At 51.9% G+C, this 25337-nt stretch overlaps 1 protein-coding gene across 1 annotated transcript in view; it reads right to left on the reverse strand.

Moving 5' to 3' along the window:
- SEMA4B (semaphorin 4B) overlaps positions 1 to 18493 on the reverse strand; it is a 38889-nt gene extending 20396 nt beyond the window's left edge. Inside the window, exons 1-3 of the mRNA XM_059179974.1 lie at positions 18338 to 18493; positions 6143 to 6240; positions 5435 to 5650 (exon numbers count right to left, since the gene is read on the reverse strand). Coding sequence (XP_059035957.1) covers positions 5435 to 5570 — 136 coding nt within the window. The 5' untranslated portion in view covers positions 5571 to 5650; positions 6143 to 6240; positions 18338 to 18493. The remainder of the gene's footprint in view (positions 1 to 5434; positions 5651 to 6142; positions 6241 to 18337) is intronic.
- Positions 18494 to 25337: the final 6844 nt, after the last annotated feature.

Raw genomic sequence — 25337 nt, forward strand, 5'->3', positions numbered from 1 at the left:
ATACCCTCGGGGCCTCAGCCGGATCCCCTGTTCCCATCCAGGGAGTGACCTCGATATGTCTCTTTACCAGACGGACAAACGGAACCTATCAATCACTCAGGAGCCGAGCTGGGCCATTCTGCCGCCTTCCCACACTTCACAGCTGAAGCTGAAGGCAGCTGTTTTAACAGAGAATGTAGTTCTTGAGTCCTGAGAGCTGTGGCCCGTGGCTTGACCCCAGACCTTTTAGCCGTACAACCTTGACTTAGCAGAGTTCACTTCTCCAACCTTCTGTCCCCCCACAGGAGGGAGCAGTGCCCCCTCCAGCACCTGGCACATGGTGGGGGCCCCATCCTGGGGGGCTTTCTTTCCTGTTTCTGTTAGCGCCTCTCAGAGGATGAACAATGGGAGGCCAAAAAGGAGAGGAGACTGCTCATGTGGCCCCTGTTCAGTAGGAGTTAGGATAAAGTGAGAGGTTTCAGGGGCACCTGGGTGGCTCACTGGGTTAAAGCCTCTGCCTTCAGCTCTGATTATGATCCCAGGGTCCTGAGATCGAGCCCCATATGGGGCTCTCTGCTCGGTGGGGAGCCTGCTTCCTCCTCTCTCTCTGCCTGCCTCTCTGCCTACTTGTGATCTCTATCAAATAAATAGATACTAAAAAAAAAAAAGAGTTTTCAGTCTGCTGGGCCCACTGCAACCCCCTCCCCAGAGCCCCTTGCCACCTCTCTGAACCCTACTAACTGTCAAGATGGGCTTTTCAGAGGACGCATCGGTGCAGACCAGAAAGATCCCACAGAGAACAGATCAGATCTCAGGGAAGCAGAGCCATATCCTTGGACAAAATACTTCACCTCTCTGAACCTCAGCTGTCTTCTTTGTAAAATAGTGATAACTTTACCCACCGTGTGCGGGGGAACAAAACAACCTAAATGCCTGGTGCCCACAGTAGCTCTATACCCCCCATTTTCCTTTCCGCTTTCTTCTAGGCCCTAAACACTGCAACACAAACGGGACGCCAGCCAGCTGTGCTACCTAAGGGCTGGACATGGTCCTGTCCTGCACCAGAGAGCCCCCCCAGAGGAGTGGCAGCTAAAAAAGGGCCGTGGAGACTGCACAGGGCTAGGCACAGAGACAGAGTTCGCCTGTAGCCTGAGGAACATGAGATGGGTTGGAGCCTTTACGGGACCCTGGGCACGTGTCCCAAGACAGCCAGCTCCATGTGAGCCACTCTCCATCCTGGACACAGGGGAGCCTGGCCGAGAGGACAAATGCAAGGAGGAGGGGTGGGGGAGAAGCTCCCCTTCACCCCCAGGGAGAGCCCCATCAGAGGCCTCTCCACCCATCCTGAGCACCCACGAGGGGTGGGAGCCAGGCCACACAGTCTCTAGGAAGGGGACAAAAGAGTGAGTGAACTCCATGAGCTGAGTCCAGCCTTTCCTCCAGGCTCTGGGCCACCTTCTGCGTCCCTTGCGTGGATGAACATGCAGGTGTGTCCAGATGTGCCCCCAAACTTGTGCAAGCTTAGAGTTTTGCTTGGGTGGCACACAGGAATTTCAACAGCCCGCTGAATGCAGGGTTATGCACGAGGCAGCGTGGAACCAGTGCGAGACAGGGTGCGGGGAGAGGTGCACCAGCCCCACACAGACGTTCTTCAGGGCACAGAACTTCAAAGAGCTGAACCAGGAGCACTTGAAAAGTGCACTACATTCAGCAGGACCCCTGGGGTGACTTGCTTGGTCCTCCTCACCCGAGCAGGGAGTGGGACCTGCACCATTCCATTCCCTGACCTGGCTTGGGTCTCAGCAACGAGCAGAGGGCCTGCCTCCGGCCGGTGCCCAGCATCACCCAGATGGATGCACATAACCTCCCTGAGCCAAGAGGGGCGGGGGGGGAGGAACTTCCACCACAGAGAACGGAGGCCACTACTTTTTACTGGGGTCAGAGCACGTGCCAGGCACTGTGCCAAACGCTTTCCATACATTATTTCCTCTCATCCGCTCAGAGCCCTGCGAGATGGGTCCTGCCATTAGTGCCGGCTTGCCCCAGGCGGCGCGGTTAGGAGGCAAGCTAGTCTTCCAGGCCCGGCCGTTAGCGCCATAGCTACTGCTCTTTCCACTTGGCTCTGAAGGGCCATGGAGATGCCAGGCCACAGGAAAGAGCTGAAGACAAACGCTCACGTGGGGCTGAGACCACATCCAGGAGGGAGGCCTGGCACCAGCCAACTAGACTTTGAAAGCGGCCTGCACTGGGGGCTTCACAGAGCAGCCTTGACCCCGGGTGTCCATTCCAGGGTCAGGGGACAGGCAGTTGATCTGTGCCAATGCCCAGCTCCCCGGCTCAATGGGGTTTTGTTGACCAGTTTGCAAGGCCTACGGATTTATTTCCGATCTGGTTTGGAAACACTGTGTCCAGACCTTTCCAGACAGGGGCAGGGGGAAATTAATAACTCCTCTTAATTGCCCAAATAAGGGAACTCAATAAGATTCTCATGAGCCAAAGAAGCAGCTTTGCTTTGTTTCTTTCCACACGGCCCGGGCTGCGAGGCTCTGGCCTTGTAGCTCACACACCCGGCGCCATTATTTCTACTCGGCTGTGCTCCTCTCCTGAGCCGTTGGTCCTGGAACTTCAAACGGCACTTTCCAGTGCAAGAGAACCCAAATTCCACACACTTCTTTGAAGCATTCCTTCCACAGAGACAAGTAACTTCCCTTTAAGGCCTCTCCTTGTCCAGCTGGCACTGGAGGCCCCAGTTCCCCTCCTCCTTCTTGGCCACTGGACGAGAGCACAAATGGGGGTCTCATCCTTCAACCCCAGGAATCTGCTGCAGATTAACAGCAATGAGGGTTTCCTAGGAAGGACCCCACACATGAACTGCATGCTCTGGTTCCGGAGACATTGTTTCAAGGCCAAGACACAACTCACGGTCCCTGGGTATCCGGGCCGTTGCGGACCTCAGGTGGGAATGCAGCAGGGGAGGAAAAGTAGGGTGCAGTCTCTCCCTCCACGCCTCTCTCCCTGTTCTGTGAAGGAGGGGCTGTGGGCCCTGGTGCCTAGAGTCCTCATGCTCACCTTGGGCCTACCCAGGACAGGCACGCTGCCAGGAACATCTAACAAGCCCCCAAGGATGCGGCAGGAAACTGGCTGTGGCCATGCTCCGAAGGGGAGCCTGTTTCCGCACCAGGGCAGTCCCTACTGGGGCTCCTAGTATCTAGGGCCAGGAGGAAGCCTAGGGAGGCAGCCCTTTGGGCTGGGGTGCATATCAGCGAACCATGGATGTGTGCTCATAAGTTCAGGGTTGGGTGCTGCTAACTATTCCTGGGCTTTGGGGGGAGACTGGAGAAAAAGGCTCCTCTGGGCAGACCCAGTCTCAAGAACACAGCAACAGCTTTGTCTTTTTCTAGGAGCCACAGCTTGGAAAGCAGCATACCGACTGCATTTCTAGGCCCTCCAACTTCTCCAGGGACACCTTTGTGCCATGCATCTGTGCCAATCCCAACAGGTGAGCCTGTGTCACAGTCCTCTGTGAGTTTGGATTTTAACATACGGGTCTGGGAGAGGGGGGTGCACAGACATCCAGACCAGATCCCCCACTGACCTGTGCAGGCGACACCGGTATGTGACAGAGCTTGGCCACAGTCACAGATTTGTGGAAGTGGGCCAGGTCTCAGAGCTATGTGGGTAATCGCCACCAAGTGTTCTAGCTGCTCTTAGGAAGCAGGCCCTCTCGGTTCCCCCTCATGGCTCCCCAGTTCTGCCCTTCGGTTACCCTCTGCGTGGTCCCCGTCCAGTTCCCGAGCTGGACACAAGCTCTGAGGGTTAGCCCAGGGCCATAAATGGAGTCCATCGGAACTTTTGTTCCCATTTCGTCTCCCTCCTCCCAGGGCAAAGGAGGTCTAAGGATAAAAGGAGTTGTGGCCACAACGGAGAAGTGGCAAGGCAGTAGGCCTGGGTCCAGATACACTTGTTTATCCTCACTTAATGAGATGGAGCCCCCAAGGGACTGTGGTCAAACAAACACACCAGCACCACCCCGACCCAAGGCAGTCACCCTGGCTCTGTGCAGGAATGAAGCCTGTGCTTAACACGCAGCAACACCACCAGCTAACACTTACTGAGCGGTTTCTATGTACCAAGCCCTGTCCTAAGGACTTTTCAAACACAAACTAATTTAATCTTCACAACCCTGAGGTAGGTACCATTATTATCCCATTTTAAAGATGAGGAAATCGAGGCCCAGGCAGGGTTCAGTCACTTGTTCAAGGTCACATGGTTACTAAGTGGTGGAGGCAGGATTTGAACCCAGGCCATGCTCTCCCCACAAGTCCTGCAATGTTTCAGACAGGGTTATTCAGGGCCACAAGGAGCCTGGATAATAAGTGCTGATTCGGCTACTCTTCTCTTTTGTACACAGAATGTTTTCAGGAGTAGGGATGCAAAAGAGAGAAGGAAATCTTGTATACTTTCAATATGGAACCTCTAATTTTATTCCAATTCTCCCAGTGTGACAACAAGTTAAAGGGCTTGGATAAACAACATCTCTGAACCCCTTAAAGCCTGTGCCCACAGAACTCACCTAGTTTCATGAAATCGTCAAGACAGCCTTACAAGATACCTACCACTGTGCCCATTCTGCAGATGAGCAAACCATAGCACAGGAAGAAGGGAATTACTTGTCCAGTAGGAGAAATGGCTTGGAATTCCCACCTCTCTAATTTCAAAGACGACTGGGAAAAGCAACAAGATGTAAAGGGGCTGGGAGAGGGGAGAGCCATGAGCACGGTGAGAGACCTCACCAATGAGGACGATACTCCCAGGAGGAGACTCTCCCAGGGCCTAGGAGTCCCACAACAGCCCCCATCCCTGGTATGATCGCTCCCGCCCCGGGAAGGATCCCACCACTCTCCGTCCGGCACTGCGCCGAGAGACCAGGGTGAAGGGCTGGGAGGGAAGATGGGACTCCTGTCCCGCTGCGGCTCGGAGTCCTGCTGCGACTTGCTGGAATACCAGAACCCCAGTGTTTATGGGACTGCAAGCACGGCCCCCTCCACCCCGAGACGCCCTCGGGGGCGGCACCGCGGCTGGCTCTGGTCAGCATCAAAGTCAAGCAGATGGGCAGGCGGACCAGCGGGTCGCCAGCCTCGGGGGAGCCCGCCACCGCCGAAAAGGGCACCATACCCAGGGGCGAGCTTGGACGACAGAGCAGGCAAAAGACCCCCCACACACACACCTACTAAAGGAAGGGAAGAAAGGGGCCCGCGGCCCCCCAACTGCCCTCTCCTCTCTCTCCCTCTCCGCAGCGCCCTGAAAGGAGGAAGGGTCCTAATGGACCCCAAGCCTCCCACAGGCCCTCTCGTCCCTCCCTCCTTTGTCACAGCAGCCTCCGCAAGCACCTCCCGGCCGCCTCCCCTCCCCCCGACCCTAGCCCGCGCCCCCGCGGGGTAGTCCCGGCGCTTACCCAGCGGCAGGCTGATCCGAGGGGCGAGCGCCCGAGTCGGCGGCGGCGGCAGGAGCAGCAGGAGCAGCAGGAGCAGCGTCGGCGGCCCGGGAGGCAGCGTGCCCCGCGGGGCGGACGGTCTGCTCCCCCAGCCCATCGCGGAGCTCGGGACAGCAGGGAGCTGCGGCGTCCTCCAGGCTCTGGCTCAGGTGGCTCAACTTGACTCGCGAGCGAGACCTGGGGGTGGGGTAGGGGTAAGAGGGGGGAGGTGCGATTACGTGGGCCGAGGTGGGCGGGACCGAAGGAGGAAGTCCCGCGGCTGGCCCGGCCTCTCCCGCCCCGCCCACCTCCGCGTTCAGGACCCGAGAGGCCGGAGGGGCGTCCGCCGGCTCCGGGAGCTCGGTGCGCGCCTGGAGGGCGCCAAGCCCGGCAACACTGTCGCCGCCGAGAACGAACCCGTCTTTCTTCATCCCCGCCTCTCAGGCGCTCCCCCCTCTCCCCGACCCCTTCCGGCTCCTCTGCGACCACCCTGAGCGCGTGCGGTTGGGAAAACGGGCGGGTCTCTCTCCCTGGGCGCCTCCCGAGGGGCGGCCGTGGGTCTCCATTCTCCCTTTCCAACTCTGCGCGGGTGCTCCTGGCACCCACTTGCCCGTGACCAAAGGAACCGGCGGAGCCCGTGCTGACGAGGCTGGTTGCTCCTGAGTCTCACTTCCGCACGGGTCAACCCACCTTAGGTCTTGCCTGGGCTTCCACTACGGGCTCGGAGTGTGATCCAGGTACCCTGCGGGGTCATCCACGTCTAGAATTCGGTCCACACGAAGCCAAACCTTGGGGGTGGGGGAGTGGGGGGGCAAGATTAGCTTAAGTGGGAACTACCTGTAATGCACCGTCAAGGACGTCTGACCACCTCAGCCTGCACGCTGCGCCGCAGGGAAAGTACTCCCTCAGGCTGGAGTGGAATCCTACGGGCACCCAGCACCCATCCTCCTGGCTCCTAACATCCTCAGGGTTGGGGCTTAGTTCTGCTGAGACTGGGGAGGGGTTGTCATACTGCAGACAGGATCTCCCAGTGGGTCCCTATCAGCATTAAAAAAGCAGAATAGCCTGGGTGGCTCAGTCAGTTAAGCGTCCCCCTTCGGCTCAGGTCATGAAGGGGGTCCTGGGGTCCAGCAGCAGGTGGGGCTCCCTGCTCCCTGCGGAGCCTATTTCTCCCTCTCCCTCTGCTGCTCCCCCTGCTTGTGCTCCTGAGCTCGCTCTCTCAAACGGATATATAAAATCTTAAGGAAAAAAGGCAGAACAGCAAATATCAAAATGCAGTGATCACGGAAGATCAGAAAGTGTTGGTAAACGTGTTTCAACTTTTCCTAAAGGTGCCCAGGAGCGTAGTAAAATGTAATTCTTCCCGTACTTCAAGTCAAAGGTAGTTTGAAAACCTCCGCTAGGTTAGTCATTTCCATGGCACTGGTGATGGTTTCTCCAGAAATTGGCTGGAAAGTTCCTCTTCACCTCCAACGAAAACTAGCCTCCTCAGAGCCACCGCACGTTGCTTTCCCCCACCCCCAGGGCCTGCCACATCCTCTGCCACAGGGCGGCTGTCAGGAGATGGGCACAGCACCCACATGGTTCCAGGTCTCCTTTCCTAGTCAGGCTTCCTCGTGCTCTGTGATTTCTGTACCTCCACCATCCCAACACGCATCTGTGGACACAGTTCAGGCTAGTAGCATCCCCTTTTTTTAAGGCACTGCCAGCACTGGACACAGAATTTACCCAATTATACTCAGGCTTCTGTCTGCAGCCAGGATCTCTGTCCTGAACTCCAGATGGCCTCTACATTTCTACCAGGCTGTCTTGTCCAACAGGCATCTCCTACCCAACATGCCCTACACTAAGCTCCTAATGTTGCCTCTCTTCCTCCCCAAAATGGGTTCCTCCTGTGTGAGCTTTCTCCATCTCATTTAAAGGCAAGTTCTTCTTCAAGCTGCTTAACTACTTGCTTTCATTTCCTCACCTCTGACCCACTAGCAAATCCATAATCTGACCATTGACAACCTCCCAGTGGAGGGGGTGGGGTCACTATCTGCACCCTCTTTCTCCTGGTTACTCCCAAGTTCCTCCTAACTGCTTGCTGCCTCTGCTTCCACCTCAGCTGTCTTGCAATCTGTTCTCAACTCAGCAACCAGAGTCTTTCAAACCCAGTTAAGATCTTGGCACTCCTTTGCTCGAAACCCTCCAAACGTTCCCTGTCTCATTCAGAATAGGAGCCAAAGACTTACAGTGGTGTACAAAGCCCTGTGTCATCCTCACCCCACCGCATTCTCCAGGGCTCTCCCCTCCTTATTCTACTCCAGGCACACCCCTAACAACTCCTCTTAGGACCTTTGTCCTGGCTCCTCCCTCTGCCTGGGGCACTCTTCTCCCAACTAGCCACACGATGGAGTCCCTTGCTTCCTTCAGATCCTTGCTCAAAGATAACCTTCTTGAAGAATCTGAATTTCCACCCATATTCCCCCTTACCCTGAGAAATTTTTTTCAAAGCACTCATCACCTTTGTTGTGGTTTTACATTACTGCCTGAAATCCCCCACCTGCCCCCAGCACCAAGAATGTTCACTGAGGGATTTTTGTGGATTCCGCTAGTGGCCCAAACCTTTTGAACAGTGCCTGGTATTTGACAGACCCTCAGCAAGTACTGGCTACATGAATGAATGAATGAATGAATGAACGAACGAAACCCAAGAGTCACGGAATACTAACGGCTCATGTCAGCTAACTTTTCTGTATCAACTTTGATCTAGTAAAGAGTTCCCCCCAAACCTCAAACTATGCAATTAACATTTTCTTTTTTTTTTAATTAAAGATATTTATTTATTTGATAGACAGAGAGAGATCACAAGTAGGCAGAGAGAGAGGGGGAAGCAGGCTCCCCGCTGAGCAGAGAGCCCGATGTAGGGCTCGATCCCAGGATCCTGAGACCATGACCTGAGCTAAAGGCAGAGGCTTAAACCACTGAGCCACCCAGGCACGCCTGCAATTAACATTTTCAACCTAAGCACAGGACTTCATATTGATCTCCTTTAAATCTGCTAGTTCTGATCTGGATTTCATTCTATTAAGGCCATTTTGAGTATTTATTTTATTATCATAGAATTTGACTTCCCTTCCCAGTTTTGAATCATCAGTAAATTTGGTAATCATTTCTTAGCCTTAATTCGAGTCACTGATAAAAAATATTGGGTGTCAGGGTGTCTGGCTGGCTCAGTCAGTAGAGCGGTGAAGCTCCTGATCTTGGGGTTGCGAGTTCAATCCCCACACTCGGTAAGAGACTTCTTAAAAATAAAATCTTTAAAAAACAAAACAACAACAAAAAAACCCTAGGTGAGCAGACCTAGTATCCACTTTCCAATAAAAGGTACCACGTCTCCTTGGGGAAGGCAAGCCTGGAACACTTTGTTGAGCCAGAAAGCAAGGAAGTAATTAAAGACCAATGGGGTCACATCAAAAGGACATAGGCCCAGCTTGATGACTAAACTTGAGATAATCGGAGATTCAAAAAGCATACTGAAGTAATGGGTTCTAATGCATCAAAATAAAGCAATCCATTAGTCTGCACTGAAACTCAGGAAAACATACAGAGAGAAAGAAAAGAGGTAAAAAAGAAGCTTTTTATAGAAGAATTGTGTCTGATAAATGTAGAAGAAAGAGTAGACTTCAGAAAGTCTGGATTCCAACAAGGGTAACCAGTGGATGCTAAACTGTGTATGAACCGGGGCACCTGAGTGGCTCAGTGGATTAGGCCTTTGCCTTCGGCTCAGGCCATGATCTCAGGGTCCTGGGATTGAGTCCTGCATTGGGCTCTCTGCTCGGCAGGGAGCCTGCTTCCTCCACTCTCTCTCTCTCTACCTGCCTCTTCGCATACTTGTGATCTCTGTCAAATAAATAAAGTCTTAAAAAAAAAATAAAAAATAGGGGCACCTGGGTGGCTCAGTGGGTTAAGCCACTGCCTTCGGCTCAGGTCATGATCTCAGGGTCCTGGGATCGAGTCCCGCATCGGGCTCTCTGCTCAGCAGCGAGCCTGCTTCCTCTGCCTGCCTCTTCCTACCTGTGATCTCTGTCTAATAAATAAATAAAATCTTTTTAAAAAATTAAAAATAATAATAAACCGTATATGAACAAGGCCTCAAAGTTTGTCCTACAAGTGACTTACTAATGACCAAAAGGAAAATGTATCTCTGGGGAAGAACTCCAGCAGCCACCACCTTAACCAAGTGGTCCAAAGGAGCATCACAAGGAGCACCCCAGTAGCTCAGTCAGTTAAGCTTCTGCCTTTGGCTCAGGTCACCATCCCAGGGTCCTTAGATCAAGCCCTGTGTGGGGCTCTCCCTGCTTGGCAGGGAGTCTCCTTCTTCCTCTCTTTCTCTCAAATAACCAAATGAAATCTTAAAATAATAATAATAATAATAATAATAATAAAGTAGCATTACCAGTAATACGACTGCCTGATGCATTTAGCTCCTGGTATGATGCAATTATGAAACACACAACATCGGTCCTTGGAGCACTTCTGGCGAAAGTGTTTAACCCAGATCTAACGATAAAGACACAGATACCTCCAGCATTCTGTAAAGGCAGCTAGCCTGGACTCATCACAATGCTCAATCCCATAAAAGATAAAAAAGACAAGGGGACTATTTTAGGTCAAGAAACGAAAGAGACATGATCATCAGATGAAATATGTGAACACCGATAGAATCTTGAAAGGAAAGAAAAGCAAGCCTTTCAGAATTGGGGAAAATGTTGCGAGGCCCTGTGCCCCAGGTATCGTGGCCCCAGGTATCAGGTATGTGGCGCTAGGGCTCATTTTCTTTGGTATGCTAATGGCACTGTGGTTTTAGGGGAATGTTCTCATCCTTCAGGGATGCCTGCTGAAGTCTGTGGAAGTGAAGCTGTCTGGTCTGCAACCTACTTACAAATGATTCAGCAAAAATAAGTGCGTGTGTGTGTGTGTGTGTGTGTGTGTGTGTGTGTTAGGGTGTGACTGTCACCAAATTTTAACAATCAGTTGATATAGAAAAGTTCCAGGTGTTTTCTAGGAGTGTTCTCTAAGTTTTGGGTGGGGGGGGTTGGGTAAGACGGGGGCCAAAAGCAAAGCCCAGGGCCACTAGAGACCTCTACCAGGGTAGGAACTGATCAATCTTCTTTGTATGTTAGACCACCAGCTACATGTCCTTTGACCTGCACTCCTGAAGCCCACATTTCTCCATATCGTCCACAAGAATATTAGGAAACAAGTGCAAGAAATCTTGTTGGAATCAAGTTGCTAGCTCCGCATTTCCTTTCCGCCTCTGCACACCGTTCTCACCCGGGAAGGTGCCTGGGGAGTGGCACGTGCTCGGTCATCGGCGGCGCAGAGCCCGGCTCTCTCCATCGACCAGCTCCCCAAACGGCGGCAGGGCTGGCCGTGCCCTCGTGTCTTGGCAACACTCAGGTTGTCTGGCCGCTCTCTGCTCATCCCCGAGGAGAGGAGGCAGCGGCTGGGGCGGCCTCGCCTGGTGGTTAATTATACCCCTTTCACGGCTGCTCGAACGCTTCAAGTATGTCTTACGCCAAATGGGTAGTGAGCGTCTTGGGGACAGTGACTAGTCGTATCTCCGGAACCCCTGCTGCCCAGTGCGGTACTCTGGCAGGGCTGACAGAAGGAGGGCCCCGACTGCTGGCCCGGAGGAGTACCCTCCCACCCACGACCCCCGCATAGCATTTTCAGCCCTCGTGGGCTCCTCGGTCTTCCGCTGGCGTGTCATTTGTTCTCCCCAGACTGGAAAAACACAAGAGGATGACTGGCTACGAGAAACCTCATTTGAGCTCACTTCCTGTGGGCTAACGCGTGGTTCCCAAGCCAACGCTGTGTCTCCTGCTCCCTTTTGCCACTCTTGGATGTCAGCAAGTCTCTCTGAGCCAGAACATCGGGGTCTATAAAGAGCTCAGGGGCAGGGCGCCTGGGTGGCTCAGTGGGTTAAGCCGCTGCCTTCGGCTCAGGTCATGATCTCGGGGTCCTGGGATCGAGTCCCGCATCGGGCTCTCTGCTCAGCAGGGAGCCTGCTTCCCTCTCTCTCTCTCTCTGCCTGCCTCTCCGACTACTTGTGATTTCTCTCTGTCAAATAAATAAATAAATAAATCTTTAAAAAAAAAAAAAAAAAAAAAAAAAGAGCTCAGGGGCAGCATAAAAAGAGAAAAGCAACGGTCTGTGCCCCCAGCCAGCAAGATGAAGTCGTCAAGCCTGGCCCTCTCTTTCCCCGTCCACGGTGACACAGTCTTGCCCTTCCCATCCTGCCCCGGGGCCCTTCTCTCTCTCTCTCCATCTCTCCTTCCCAAGTCTCTTATTTTCTCTCCCTCTCTCTGGCACACAGACACACACACACATATAAGACAAAAACACATGAATAAGAGGTAAAATGTACATAAGAATATACAGAAAGGGGCCAAATGAAACTTCGTGATGGTGAGAGATGTTTGGACGAGATGCCTAGGATGGCAGAGAAGGAAACTTTAGGGATCACCAGAATATTCTCTATCTTGATCTGGGTGTTGGTTTCAGAAGTGTGTACAAATGCTAACAGGTTTGGAGCTGTACACTTAAGATCTGTGCATTTTCCTGTATGTAGATTCATATTTTATATCTGTCATCATGGGAAAAACAAAAAACAAAGAAGCCAAAAGTTAAAAAAAAAAAAAAAGAACAACAGAAACACCTCACCTGTAGGATCAGGTGGGAGAAGAACTATAGGGGCACCTGGGTGGCTCAGCTGATTAATTGTCTGACTCTGGATTTTGGCTCTGGTCATTATCTGAGGGTCACGAGATCGAGTCCTGAGTCTGGCTCCAGGCTCAGCACAGAATCTGCAGGGGACGCTCTCTCTCCCCCTCTGCCCTTCCCCCCATTCACACTCTATCTAGATAAAAATCTTATTTTGTTGTTGTTTTTTTAACATTTTATTCACTTGAGGGGCGCCTGGGTGGCTCAGTGGGTTAAGCCTCTGCCTTCGACTTGGGTCATGATCCCAGGGTTCTGGGATCGAGCCCCGCGTCGGGCTCTCTGCTCAGCGGGGAGCCTGCTTCCCTTCCTCTCTCTCTGCCTGTATATCTGCCTACTTGTGATTTCTGTCTGTCAAATAAATAAATAAAATCTTAAAAAAAAAAATTTATTCACTCGAGAGAGAGGGCATGAGCAGGGGGAGGTGCAAAAGGAGAGGGAGAAGCAGACTCCCAGCTGAGCCAGGAGCCTGACATTGGGGCTCGATCCCAGGACCCAGAGATCATGACCAGAGCCAAAGGCAGATGCTTAACCATCTGAGGCACCCAGGACCCCAAGATAAATAAAGTCTTTAAAAAACACACACACACACACACACAAAAAACATCTACAGAAGAGGGAGAAAATGAAGAGAAGAGGCTAGAAGAGAAAAAAGAAAAAAAAGGGAAGCAAGGGCAAAAATATAAAGCAAACAAACTCGTGCATCCACTGCCTCTCTAGCCTGCTTAGCACAAAGGAGAACGGCAGCGGACCTGGGCACAGGGCAGATGCTGGCAGTGGCATGGTCAGGACACAGCCAGCTTCCCAAGCAATCAATATTCATTAATCATCTATAGGTACAGGCTCTGGCCAGGTGCAGGCTGGCCCGTCCTTGGGCACGGATGGCTCAGGCCGGACGTCCCCCAGCCAGGCCTGCCTGCTTTCATTCCCACCCAGGGCAACCTTGCTTTCCAGCTCCCACAATTCTACCCCGGGAGTCACTGCTTTGTTTGTTGGCCCTGGGGGAGGGGCCTCCTGCCAAGCCTAGTGGAGCCTAAACCCAGAGGTCCTATCTACCCCCTCCGTGCCCCCACCTCCCCCGAGTGGCACCGGGCTCCTCCCCGTCCCCGGCTCTGCTGGCAGGCTGCCTGGTCAGGCCTCAGACACACACTGGCTGCGGCCCAGCTCCCAGGGCCTTGGCCCCCTGCCACCATCCCCTTGTAGCCCCGGGCCCTCCTCTGATGCCAACCTGCAGCTGCAGCTCCCCCACCCCATCCCCTGGCCGGGGCACTGCTGGTGTCTCCTCCCCCGGGGCTGGGCAGCGGCTGGGCTTCGGCATCGATACATTTTGATGAGGAAGCGACACCAGCTGGCACACCCTGTGTGTGCTTTTAAATCAGCCAATGACTTCCAGATCCTGGGGGCTGGGAGCTTCCTGGGGCAGCGCCCTCCACTCACGGGGCCAGCACCAACATGGCCTTCAGGCCTCATAGGCAGCTTTTCACCAGAGTCTGGCAATACGTGAAATGGTCTCATCTCTGACCCCCACTCTGTTCTGAGCCCTCCCCCGGGCCCAGGGTTTCTGGCTCTGGCAGGTGGTAGCATCCAGGGACAAAGCACGCCAATTCTTCTGCTCAAACTATCTTAGCACCATCCGTTACTTGTGGGCTGTGAGCCAGCCACATGATGTCCCTGGGCCTCAAGCTTCCTCATCTGTGAGATGGGAACACCAGCAGTCCCTCCATGGGCTGAGCAGAACAGAGAAGAGCCCCCGACATCCGAGGACTGGCGGTGAGGCCCTCCGTGAGCACGCCCCGAGCTGGCCTCCCCTATCTGCAAGTTGCCACGACCTGACCTCAGTAACTCTTAGCCGTCTTATGTGCCCAGCCCCAGGACCCCCTTTTGGCCTCTTCCCTCGGGTTCAGCTGCCCCCTGCAAGCCCGGTGCTGAGTCTGCGACTCTCCAGGGGAGAAGGAACCAGCCCGCCCAGCCCGGGCCCTGGCTGCGCCTGCTGTGGCCAATAGCCTGCCACCTGCTCCAGTGCCAGCCCTGCTGGGGCCTGTTGGGGCCTGAGTTGGCCACTCCCTGGGAGGGGATCCCCCTGCCCCACGGGGCTGTGGTGCAACCAGCAAGGCCCAACCTGTCCCAGGCCTGACAGGGTAGAACATGAAGTTACCACTGTCACTCCCCTGCCCCGAACACCAGTTTGGCGGGGGGTGGGGGGTGGGGGGGTGGCTGTCTGCCTGGGCCTGCAGGCCTGCTCACAGGGGGGACCTCGGGGGTCTGGGGAGTTGGTCTGGCTGATGCTTGGCACCTGCCACCCAGAAGAGGCACAGTGACTGCTCAGGGACTGTCCTTCTCTGATACCAGGACATCTGTCACGGGTGGGAGGCAGGTGTTCTAAGGATCTAGGAAAATTTGGGTTTCCATTTTGGCTTATCAAGCGTGAGGCCCTTCCCTTCCCAAGATCCCAAGAAATCAGCACTCCGTTTCCCCCTTTGCCACCAGGTTTTTCCTCCTTGAACCCCACTCTGAGCTGCTGACTCCTCGCCACTGCCCCATGAAGGGAAAGGTGGCCCAGGTTGGGGCCCCTCCTCCACCCATGAACTAACCTCCTTTCCAGAAGCCCAAGATGTCCCCTTCCCAAAGATGAGGGGCTCGCTGATCCCTATAGTTTCCTGGTCACCTCAGTCACCTGGGGGCTGCCACTCTTTCTCCCAGCGAGATGACCTTGCTCTTGGTTCCGGTGCTTCCTAGAGTGGGCCAAGGGTGCTGGGGGATCGCCAGGCAGTTTCCATGGACTTCCTGCCCCTCCAAAGACGGAATTTGGGCCCTGTTTGCTGTAGTGGAGGTAGGTGTCCCCACCTGCCACACCCGAAAGCAGTGGTATCAAGAGATAACACTCACAGAGCTGGCATGGTGACACCAAAGATCTGTGCTTGGACAATTATCTTGCACACCAGGCATCCTGGCCCAGGACTCCTGGCAGCACCACTGATGCCAGGGATGAAGCACTGAGCCTGAGGACACTATGAGGCTCCATGGGGGTCCCACTTGTTGCTAGAAGAGAAGGGGCTCTAAGGGGCCTGGGACTGGGCCCTGGACCACCCAGCTGCATAGGCAGAGCTCCAGCTCCCCCCTGCTGTAGTCTCTGCAGGGACCCCATAAACCCCCTGAATGAGAGCAGGCCCACCTTGCTGTTCCTAGCCTCTTCCTCTCTGAATTCTGCCTTAGTTCTCTCATGACAGTTCTCTCGCAACAAGGGTGGGCTTCAGGGGAGCCGTGAACCCTAAGAATGGTATATCGCCTCTGGTGAGAGAGATCAGAGCTTTCATCTGATTTCAAAAAGAACACTATTCCCTTCCCCCTATTTAAAAAAAAAAAAAGGTGGGGCGCCTGGGTGGCTCAGTGGCTTAAGCCTCTGCCTTTGGCTGAGGTCATGATCTCAGGGTCTGGGATGCAACCCCACATCCGGTTCTCTGCTCAGCAGGGAGCCTGCTTCCCCTACCCCTGCCCCTCTCTGCCTGCTTCTCTGCCTACTTGTGATCTCTGTCAAATAAATAAATAAAATCTTAAATAGAAAAAAGGTAAAGAACCGTTTCTTGAAGGTGTGCTTATCTGCAGACACAGGTACCTTTCACAATTACCTTAGCAGGTAAAAAGAAGTATCTTATTTTGGAGTAGTTTTATAACCATGACATGAATCCCCTGGCAAACGATTTCTCTGAAAGCAAAGTTGACACCTGTAAGGCTATTACTGAATACTTACTCCTCATTGAGGCAGGCACTGTGATGAGCTTTTTCTTTTCTTTTTCTTTTTTAAGATTTTATTTCTTTATTTGACAGAGAGAGATCACAAGTAGGCAGAGAGGCAGGCAGAGAGAGAGGAGGAAGCAGGCTCCCTGTGGAGCAGAGAGCCCAATGTGGGGCTCAATCCCAGGACCCTGAGATCATGACCTGAGCCAAAGGCAGAGGCTTAACCCACTGAGCCACCCAGGCGCCCCTGTGATGAGCTTTTTCTGTTCAATCGTTCATGGAATTCTCACGACAGATTATCATATCCCCACTCCCGAGATGAGAAACTGGGGCAGGGACCTCCTTAACGTCACACAAGTGGGAAGTCAGGAGCAGCACCAGAACCCGGATCTGACTCCAGAACCTAGAGTCAGAATTTGAAGCAGGGTTTTTGTCTGAACTTACAGCCATCCTCCTCTTGATCACATAAACTGCCGTCCCTTTCCTTACTTCCTTTCTCTTCTCCCCCCTTTTCCCTCCCTCTTTCCTTCCCTTCCTTCCTTTTTTCATCCCCTCAACAGACATTTCTTGTGCACATAGGACCTTGTAAGCCCTGCCGAAACAGAAGGAAACTGATAGGTCGCTGCCTTCATAGAGTTTACAGTTTATCAGGATCCCTAAAACTCTTCTTTCCAGATAATCCCCACCCCGGTTCACATTTGTCTAGACACTTCCACTCACTCATTCCTTTGTCTCCCAACAAAGGTACCGGCCAGGGCCCCCTTGGCAGAGCCCCAGAAGTGCTCCCAGGCAGTGCAGGCTAGACTCATGCCGTTTTCAGATGATTTCCGGAGCCCTTCCTTTGGGCTCCTGCTGCTCTGTGCTCAGATTTCCATTAAGGACCGCATTGTGCTCTAGTGAAATGCTCATTTACACATCACATCCCTCTCTGGCCGTCTCTTTTACAAGCTTCTTGAGTGTAGGGACCAGGCCTTGCCTAACACAGGTTTTTAATCTTCTGCCCCAGTCAGAGGTTGGAAACAGTGGGTACCCAGTAAATGTTTAATAAACGAATACGTGAGTTTTCTGCTCTAGTTGACTGGCTTGAATCATTTTCCAAATGATTCATTCAAGTGTTCCTTCCTGGATCTCTCTTCCCAACTCCCTCTTAACCTTTTCAAAGCAAAAGGCACCTTACTGATGTGGGAAGTCCCACTTCCCTGCTTTAGGGCAGCCAAAGGGTTTCTTGCTCAGTCTGAACAGATTTGTTGGCTTCAGAAGAAACGGTATTTTGGAGAGCTGCTGAATGTGCAGCTCCCGGGGATTTATTTAAGGCAGTCCTTTCAGATGCTACATTAAAGCAAGCCCCAAGGCACAGGACCTACGCACGAGGGAGAGCAGCTCTTTCAGCTCTCCCCAACGCTCCAGCCTCCATGGCCCATCTTCAGGTCACCTGTTGCCAGTGTCCCATCTTCAGATCACCTGACACCAAAAGCTTGAGCCCTAGGGTTGGTTGCTAGGGATCTTACCCAGACTTCCCTGAGCTTCAGTAAAATAACCACCAAAGGCAAAAGCCATAGCCTACAAGTCGGGTTACTAGCTTCAACCCACTGTCATCTTGGGAAGTAATTTAACTTCTCTGGGTCCAGTTTCTCTTATGAAAGTGAGAAGGTGTTACTAGGCAGATTACTAAACCTCTTCCAGTTCTTAAGCATCAACAAAAAAAACACAATTTTTAAAAACTTACACGCTTCCCCGTTCTTGTGGCATTTGACACTTAAAAGAATCCTGTGATTCATAAGTCAAATTACCTACTCACAATCAGGTTCAGAAATGTGAGCAGAGGGTTGATGACCTTCCCGGGGGGGCGGGAGGCGGGGGGGGGGGGGGTAGGTGCGGGGCTTCTGAGTCTTTTGGCAAGACCAGAACGACTCCAGAGCGGCCACTAGATTAGTCTCATTTCCAGGATCCCAATGTCTTTCCTTTCTAACCCCTACATCCACGTGTCACTCAGAAACAGCCAAGACAAAAGCCTAATTCAAAGGCCACACCACATTCCGAGGAAGGGCCCAGGCTTCTTCCAAATCCCAAATGATCTCCCTCCCGGGCCAGGATTCCTGACCCTCTCTCCATTCCGGATTTGGGAGTAGGGAGTACGGGGGAGGTAAAAGAACTCCGCGCAGGGGCCTCGGGTGGCCTAGGGAACGGGGGCCCAGCCTCCCGCGCTGCCATGGCAACCAGCTCCCCGAGTGGCTGGCGCCGGTGCCCATCAGAGCGCGCAGGTGGCGCCCTCTCGGGAGAGGGGCCCGGCGGGAAGCGGGGGCGGCGGCGGCCGCGGCTGCCTCGCCCTCGTCCGCCCCCTCCCGGGGCCGCGGCTCCCGGACGCCCTGCCCCCGCACCTACCTGCGAGGGTCACGGCCCCCGCGCGACCACAGCCCACGGCAGGGCCACCTCTGCGGCGCGGCTCCTCTTCCCGGACCGCCCCCAGGCTCGCCCCGCCTGCCTGGCGGGCCCGGCGCGCTCCCGGGGGACGCAGAGTGTCCCCGCGAACACCCTCCGTCGCGCGCGGCGTCCCCGGAAATGCGGGCTCGCGGCCAAGCCCCGCCCCGCCCCGCCCCTGTTTATGGGAACTGTCCGGTGGCGCCCGCGGGCTCGCCCGCCGCCCAGCGGGGCCTCGCCACTGCCACCAGCCCCGGGCGGCGGCGGTCACTCCGCGCTCGCGGCTGTGCCCGCCTCCCCGAGTCGGGACCTGGCCCCACGACGGCCGCGGGGTCTGCGGGGCTGCGCCCTCCCTGACCTTGGGAGGCCCGGCCTCGCGTGTCCTGGGTCCTATAGGGGATAGGCTCTGCCGCTGGAACCGGCGGGTTAGGGGTGGAGTCCTGCCGAGATCTACTGCCACCTAACTGGCTGTGTTACCTCGGGCGGGCTCCTTCCCCTCTCTGAGCCTCCAGTTTCTTATCTGCGAAGTGGGCATCGGAACAGTAGGACCTCACAGCGTTGTGGTGAGAAATACAATTATGAAGGCACACAACTGGCACATGGTCAGCTCTCAATAATGGCAGTATTGTTTGCAGTAAGAGGCAAGGGAGAGCCGAGCTCAGAGCCACCCTCCACGAAACCACCCACGTCTCCGCCCGCGGTAAATACTGCTCGCCGCGCCCCGCCCCTTTAACCAGCGACGGGCCACGCTGTGAGAGTGAAACCAAACCAAGAGGTCTGCGGGACGGGGTGAGACAGAGGGCTATAAATATCCTGCATTTATCAAGTGACCTTGGCTCGGCCCTCTCGCGGCCCGCATCCTGGCTCCATCTTCCGGGAGAGCCACAGCGAAAGCCACAGGGGCTCTCAGGGCGTACCTGAAACAACCAGTTCTGGGCGTGTAAGTGGCTGAGCCGGCCAGAACGGGCTGGTCAAGGGGATGGAGAAACCAGAGGGCAACTGTCAGCCTCTTCCCCCACCTGGCAGGCCAGGCCAGGCCAGGCTTAAGTGCCTGCGCACTGTTCTTCTGCCGCCAAGGTCAGCCGGACTCCCCCAGATACTGCTCCCCCATAATAGATGAAGAGTGATTCTTTTGTTGTCCATCTACATATTTACTACAAAAACGTTTGAAAACGGAAAACACAGTGAAAAATACCCATAATTTGGGGTGCCTGGGTGGCTCAGTCTGTTAAGCGTCTGACTTTTGATTTGGCACAGGTCATGATCTCAGGGTCCTTGAGATCCAGTCGAAGTTAGACTTGGGGAGTCTGCTTCAGATTCTCTCCTTTTTGTCCATTCCCCCACCCAGCCCTGCGGGCCTGTGCACTTGCTCACTTGCTCTCTAAATTAAATTAATAAAATCCTTAAAAAAAAAAAGGAAAAAAAACCCATAATTTCACCTGCCAGACCAGAATGATGCCAGAGTGGCCACTAGAGCAGCCTGTGTTAATATTTTCCAAAACTTCTTTTGAGAAATAATTTATATGGAATAAAGCTCACAGATCTAAAGTCTACTGGGTTAGTATTTTGGGGACTATCCTGTCTCTTCTCTTTTCTCTATTTTTTTTTTTCTTTCTTTCCCTCTCTTCCTTCCTTCTTTCTTTCTAAGATTTATTTGACAGAGACAGTGAGAGAGGGAACACAAGCAGGGGGAGTGGGAGAGGAAAAGCAGGCTTCCTGCCCGGCAGGGAGCCCAATGTGGGGCTGGATCCCAGGACCCCAAGCTCAAGTGTTGCACCATCTGAGCCACCAGGCGCCCCTCCTCTTTTCTGTGCATAGTTTGCATTTAAAACTTTTAGAAAAAGGGGGCATCCGGCTGGCTCAGTTGGTGCAGCATGCAACACTTGATCTTGGGGCGTGAGTTCAAGCCCCACCATGTTGGTCGTGGAGCCTACTGAAACGAAAACTACCCAAAAAACCCCAAACAAACAGAAACTTTTAGAGAAAAGGATTAGTCAGTGTAATGACTTTTGTTACTTTTCCCCAGGACAGCGGTATATCACAGCACTTTTCTGTAACGTTAAAGATCCTCACACACCTTCATTTCTTCTTCTTTTTTTTAAAAAATCATTTATTTATTTATTGGACAGACAGAGATCACAAGCAGGCAGAGAGGCAGGCAGAGAGAGAGGAAGGGAAGCAGGCTCCCCGCTGAGCAGAGAGCTTGATCCCAGGACCCCAGGATCATGACCTGAGCAGAAGGCAGAGGCTTTAACCCACTGAGCCACTCAGGCGCCCCCACCTTCATTTCTAATCTACTCTACCACAGGAGCTTCGCACACATTTTTAACCAGATCTACTCTCGTGCCTATCTCTTGTTTCTGTTCACTATGGTCAGTAATGTCCCTAGGAGCATCCTTACCAATAAGCTTTTCCATCCTCCCTCAATTATATCTTTTTGTGTCTCATATTCTTCCTTCCTCCTCATAGTCTACACTTAGTAGTGAAACATGCTGCATTTATAGCTAAAGTAGTGCACTTCATTTGTGCAAGATTTAAAAACCGTCCATTAGTTTTATTACCACAGCCTTCCCAACAATGGAGGGGGGTAGGAGGAGATGGTAAAATTCAGCACCTCTGAGATCCCACCACAGAGCACACTGTGTCCGTCTAAGCCAGGGCTGCTCAGAGAAGCTCCTGGAATCTAGGCCTCTCCCATGGGGCCTCAGGGCTCCAGAGTCCTTACACAACGGTGAGCCATTCCATCCCCAGTCCCCCGACCAGCCCCAAGCCCTCTGGAAAAGAATGCTGTCCCTGACCTCCCTTTACTTCCTTCTCTTGCCGTCATCCTTTCTAACTTCCGCTTCCCCTCCCTTTTCCGCCCCTTCTGCCTGTCCCACTTTCCTGCCTCCCCACCTCTAACCTTCTTCCAGCCCTCTAATCAAAAAAGGGAAAAATCTTTAATGCATTGAAAAAAGATCTTATTTTTCATGTTATTGACACCCCTCCCCCACTCCCACCTCCTTTCCTGGCTGTGGGGACCTCAGGTGCAGAAAGGCTTGAGTTAATCACCTCAGTTCCCAGCAGAGGGTCCCCATTGGTCAACACAGGGTCCCTTGATTAATGTAGCTGTTCATTTCCTTTTATCCACTCTACTCCCCCTCCCTCTCCTTCCCCCCATAGGCTACTATTCTAAGGTGTTTAATATACATGCCTTTGTTCTTACGCATTCTTGCAGAATGCATTGTAGAATTGTATGCATATGCTTTTAAAAATCTTCTGTTATTTTGAAATAACTACGGACTCCCTTAAAGTGACAAAATAGTACACTGCGTCCTGCACATATTTCCCCCAGCATCCACCCATGGTGATGTCATACAGCTGTGTCGTGCGATAGCAAAACCAAAGAAACTGACATCCATAAAATATCGTTAAACAGACAACAGACTTTATCATTCAGTTTTCACCAATTTTTACAATGCCTTTATTTGTGAGTGTGTGTTCATAGTTCTATGCTACTCAACCCCCTGAATACATTTGCGTAACCACTGCTGCAATCAAGATACAGAAATGTTCCAGTACCACAAACGGTTTCCTTCCTGGCACCCTTTCATCGTCACACCCCCCCCCTTTTGACCCCTAAACCCTGACTAATCTCTTCCCCCATCTGCACTGTTTTGTCATTTCGAGAATGTTATATAAATAAAACCTTTTAAGATCGGCTTTTCTGATGAACCATAATGCCCTTAACTAACGATACATACAGGTTGTTTGGGGTTATTACAAATACAGGTGATATGTGCATCCTGAATGTAAGTTTCACTGCTTTGGGTATATGGCCCAAGGCTGTCATTGTCTTGTGGTAAGTGCATGTTTAGTTTTATAAGAAATGACCACGTTATTTTCCAGAGTGACTGTACCATTTTACATTCCCATCAGGAATACAGAAAAGATCCAGTTTCTCTACATCCTTGCCAGCACTTAGTGTTATCACTGTTTTATTTTTCAGCTGTTCTGAAAGGTGTATAGTACAGCTCAATGTAGTTTTAATTTGCATTTCCCTGATGGCTAATAATGTTGAACATCTTTTCATGTGCTTATTTGTCATTCAAAGCTCTTTTTTTTTTTTTTTGAATAGGCTCTATTTTTTGGAAATATTTAAGAGAGAGAGAGAGCACAAGCAGGTGGAGCGGCAGAGAGAGGGAGAGGGAGAAACAAACTCCCTGCTGAGCAGGGAGCCCCAGAACATGGGGCTCCAGGGGCTTGATCCCAGGACCCTGGGAACATGAACGGAGCTGACGGCAAGTGCTTAACCTACTGAGCCATCCAGGCGCCCACATCTTCTTTGTGAAATGTCTGTTCATGTTTTTGACCCATTTCTACTTGGAGTGCTTTCTTTTTTTCTTTTCCTTTTTTTCCTAAGATTTATTTATTTATTTATTTATTTGACAGAGATCACAAGTGGGCAGAGAGGCAGGCATAGAGAAGTGAGAGAGGAGGAAGTAGGCTCCCCGCTGAGCAGAGAGACCAATTCGGGGCTCGATCCCAGGACCCCGGGATCATGACCTGAGCTGAAGGCAGAGTAAAATTTAACCCATAGAGCCACCCAGGTGCCCCCATTTTCTATTTTTAATTTACATAATGACATCTTGTTGTATACCTCATTCAGTTCCTTAGTGTTTTACTTCTCAGACCCATCCATGCTGCTCTGGGTACGTTTAATCTGCTGCTCCTAGTTGCTTCAGAGTGTGCCCCAAGGTGTACATCCACATTGTATCTATCTATTTCCTCAGGAATGGACCCCCAAATTGTCTACAACCCCCTACCCTGGTAAATAACTCTGCCATGAATGTCTTCTGGCCTCTCTACCTTGTAGGAGATTATTTACAAGGTATGACTTGCTCTGGAGTCACAGGCCACCTTTCCTCCAAGCCTACCTGCTGTGCATCTCTGTACCCTCCCAATTCCTGGCATTATCCAGCTGTCTCATTTAACAATCTAAATGATATAAAGTTATTACATTGTTTTATCTGGCTGTCTATCTATCTAAGCGGACTCCACACCCAGCATGGAGCCCACCATGGGGTTTGAGCTCAAGACCCTGAGATCAAGATCTGAGTCAAAATCAAGAGTCAGATGCTTAACCAACTGAGCCATCCAGGTGCCCCTATAATGTTGCTTTTCAGTCAACTTTATCTGGGTGCCTGGGTGGCTCAGTTGGTTAAGCACCTGCCCTTGGTTCAGGTTGTGATCTTGGGGTCCTGGGACTGAGCCCTGTGTCAGGGTCCCTGCTCATCAGGGATTCCACTTCTCCCTTTCCCTCTCCCTCTTCCCCCTGCCCTGCTCATGCTCTCTCTCACTGGCATGTTCTCTTGTTCTCAAATAAATAAAATCTTTTAAGAAATTAAAAATAGGGGCTCCTGGGTAGCTCAGTGGGTAAAAGCCTCTGCCTTCGGCTTGGGTCATGATCTCAGTGTCCTGCGATCGAGCCCCACATTGGGCTCTCTGCTAAGAAGGGGGCCTGCTCCCCCCCCCCACCGCCGGCCTCTCTGCCTACTTGTGATCTCTGTCAAATAAATAAAAAAAAATCTTTAAAAAAATTAAAAATAAATAAACCTTACCCAGGCCTAATTTGCATTCAATAATACTAACACATTTGACACATACGTACACTTGTAAACACAATCCAAATAAAAACATGAAATATTTTCATCACCCCAAAATGTTCCCTGTGCCCCTTGCTCTCAATCTCCCCTCCCTACTCCCCACAGCCACCGATCTGATTCCAATCACTACAAATTACTTATGCCTCTTCTAGAATGTCATATAAATGCAACTGTACAGAATATAGTCTTTTGTGTCTGGTTGCTTCCACATAGCAAAAAATTTCTGAGAGTTGTGTCAACGATTCATTCTTTTTCTATCATTAAATAGTATTTATTGTACCAATACCAATTCGTCTCACCTACTGGTGAACATCTGGGTTGTTTCCAGTTTGGGAAGTTTGGAGGTCCAATGACTAAAGCTGCCAACAAATGTTTTAATTTGTGTTTCTCAGATTTCTAATGTCTCCTATGTTGATTAGCTTTTCAATTTCTCCTTGTGTAAATCACCTATTTGCATCTTTGCCCATTTTTTCCCCATTTGAGTCCCATCTTTTTCTTACAGACTTGTAGACGTTCTTAGCATATTCTGAATTTAGATATTAGTCCCTTGTCAGCTTTAAAGATTTTATCATTAAGTCATCTCTACGCCCAAGGTTGGGCTCGAACCCACACCCCTAGATCAGAGTTTCATGCTCCACTGACTGAGCCAGCTAGACACCCACCCCTCTTATCAGCTTTAGATGCCACAAATATATTCTCCCAATCTCGTCTGTTAACCTTGTCAATGTAGCCATCCTTGGGTAGAAATCTTTAATTCTAATTAATCAAACTGATGATCTCTTTGCATTATAGTATTTTTTAGAAGATTTCATTTATTTGACAGAGATCATAAGTAGGCAGAGAGGCAGGCAGAGAGAGAGGGGGAAGCAGACTCCCCGCTGAACAGAGAGCCCGAAGTGGGGCTCAATCCCAGTACCCCAGGATCATGACCTGAGCCAAAGGTAGAGGCTTTAACCCACTGAGCCACCCAGGTGCCCCTATTTTTTTTTTAATTTATTTATTTGAGAGAGAGAGAGAGAGCATAGAGGGAGAGATAGAAGCAGACTCCCCACGGAGCAGAGAGCCTGATGAGATCCCAGGAGCCTGGGATCACAACCTGAGCTGAAGGCAGAGGCTTAACCCTCTGAGTCACCCAGGTGCCCCAACATTTTATATTATTAACTTCATGATTTTTCTGGACACATTTAGGAATTAGTCCATATGAAGTCCACTTTTTCATGTGATGGTAAGTTGTGTTTTTTTTTTTAACAATTTATTTATTAATTTTAGAGAGAGAGCGTGTGTGGGGGATGGGGCAGAGAGCAAAGGAGAGAGAAACT

Source organism: Mustela lutreola, chromosome 7, assembly GCF_030435805.1.
Source record: "Mustela lutreola isolate mMusLut2 chromosome 7, mMusLut2.pri, whole genome shotgun sequence".
Classification (NCBI taxonomy): Eukaryota; Metazoa; Chordata; class Mammalia; order Carnivora; family Mustelidae; genus Mustela; species Mustela lutreola.